Consider the following 1,016-nt stretch of genomic DNA (forward strand, 5'->3'; position numbering starts at 1 on the left):
TAACGGCAGAGCAGTCCGCACGCGAAGCTGACGTCTGGTCTCGTGCGGTTGGCCCAGGTACAGGAGCGAGCCCACGAGGTTGCGGAAAGGCAGGCGTCGGTCGGGCTGCTCGCTGATGCTGGAGGCGTCGATGCCAACACGCATGGGCGTGGACACGCTGGCTGCCGCTGCCAGGTTGTAGTCGTTGACGATGTCGTTGATGGCCTGTGTCTGCGCAATGTGCAACACCCCGTCAGCTGGTGACGTCAGGTGAAGGCCCAGGTACCAGGTGAGCGGGCCCAGGTCCTCTGCCTCGAAGCTCTCCTTGATCTGCTGCTTGCAGGCACGGATGTGGCGCTCGCTGCTGCCGCTGATGATGAGGTCGTCGACGTACGTGATGATCCATGTGCGCTGTCCGTCGTCGTGGAGCTTGGTGAAGAGGCAAGCGTCGACGTTGCTCTGCGCCCATCCGTTGGTCTTGAGGAAGGTGTGCAGCTTCTTGGCCCATGCACGGCCAGCTTGCTTGAGACCGTAGAGCGGCTTGAGCAGCCGGCACACCTTGCCCGCGTAGCGTTGAGCGCCGTCGCCGATGTCGGTGAAGTGCGGCGGCAGCTCCATGTACAGCTCCTCCTTGAGATCAGCCTGCAGGTAAGCCGACTTGAAGTCAAGCTGGTGCAGCTGGTGCTGTCGTTGCAGGGAGACGGCGAGTACAGTGAGGATGGTCTTGGCTGCTGGTGTTGGGGCGTAGGTCTGGTCGAAGTCGATGCCCGGTCGCTGGCTGAAGCCCTTGGCGACCCAGCGTGCCTTGAAGCGCGTCGGCGTGCCTTCCGCATCACGCTTCACCTTGAAGACGAAGCGTGACTTGAGAGGCGTGTGCTGCCGTGGCACGGCGCTGCGTGGGATGAGCTTGATGACGCCGTTGCGCTCCATGGCTCCGATCTCCTCCAAGCACGCCTGAGTCCACTGCTTGCGTTGCTGGCTCTTAAGTGCCTGCTTGATGCTTGCAGGCTCCGTGAGGCTGGTGTCGCCACTGCTGC

At 62.8% G+C, this 1,016-nt stretch overlaps 1 protein-coding gene across 1 annotated transcript in view; it reads right to left on the reverse strand.

Moving 5' to 3' along the window:
• The window catches only part of PTSG_12002 (uncharacterized protein), a gene marked incomplete at both ends in the record, with an annotated part of 2,957 nt that extends 2,048 nt beyond the window's left edge, over nucleotides 1-909 (reverse strand). The window contains one exon of the mRNA XM_004995887.1: nucleotides 33-909. Coding sequence (XP_004995944.1) covers nucleotides 33-909 — 877 coding nt within the window. The remainder of the gene's footprint in view (nucleotides 1-32) is intronic.
• Nucleotides 910-1,016: the final 107 nt, after the last annotated feature.

The sequence above is a fragment of the Salpingoeca rosetta genome, assembly GCF_000188695.1.
Source record: "Salpingoeca rosetta unplaced genomic scaffold supercont1.7, whole genome shotgun sequence".
Classification (NCBI taxonomy): domain Eukaryota; class Choanoflagellata; order Craspedida; family Salpingoecidae; genus Salpingoeca; species Salpingoeca rosetta.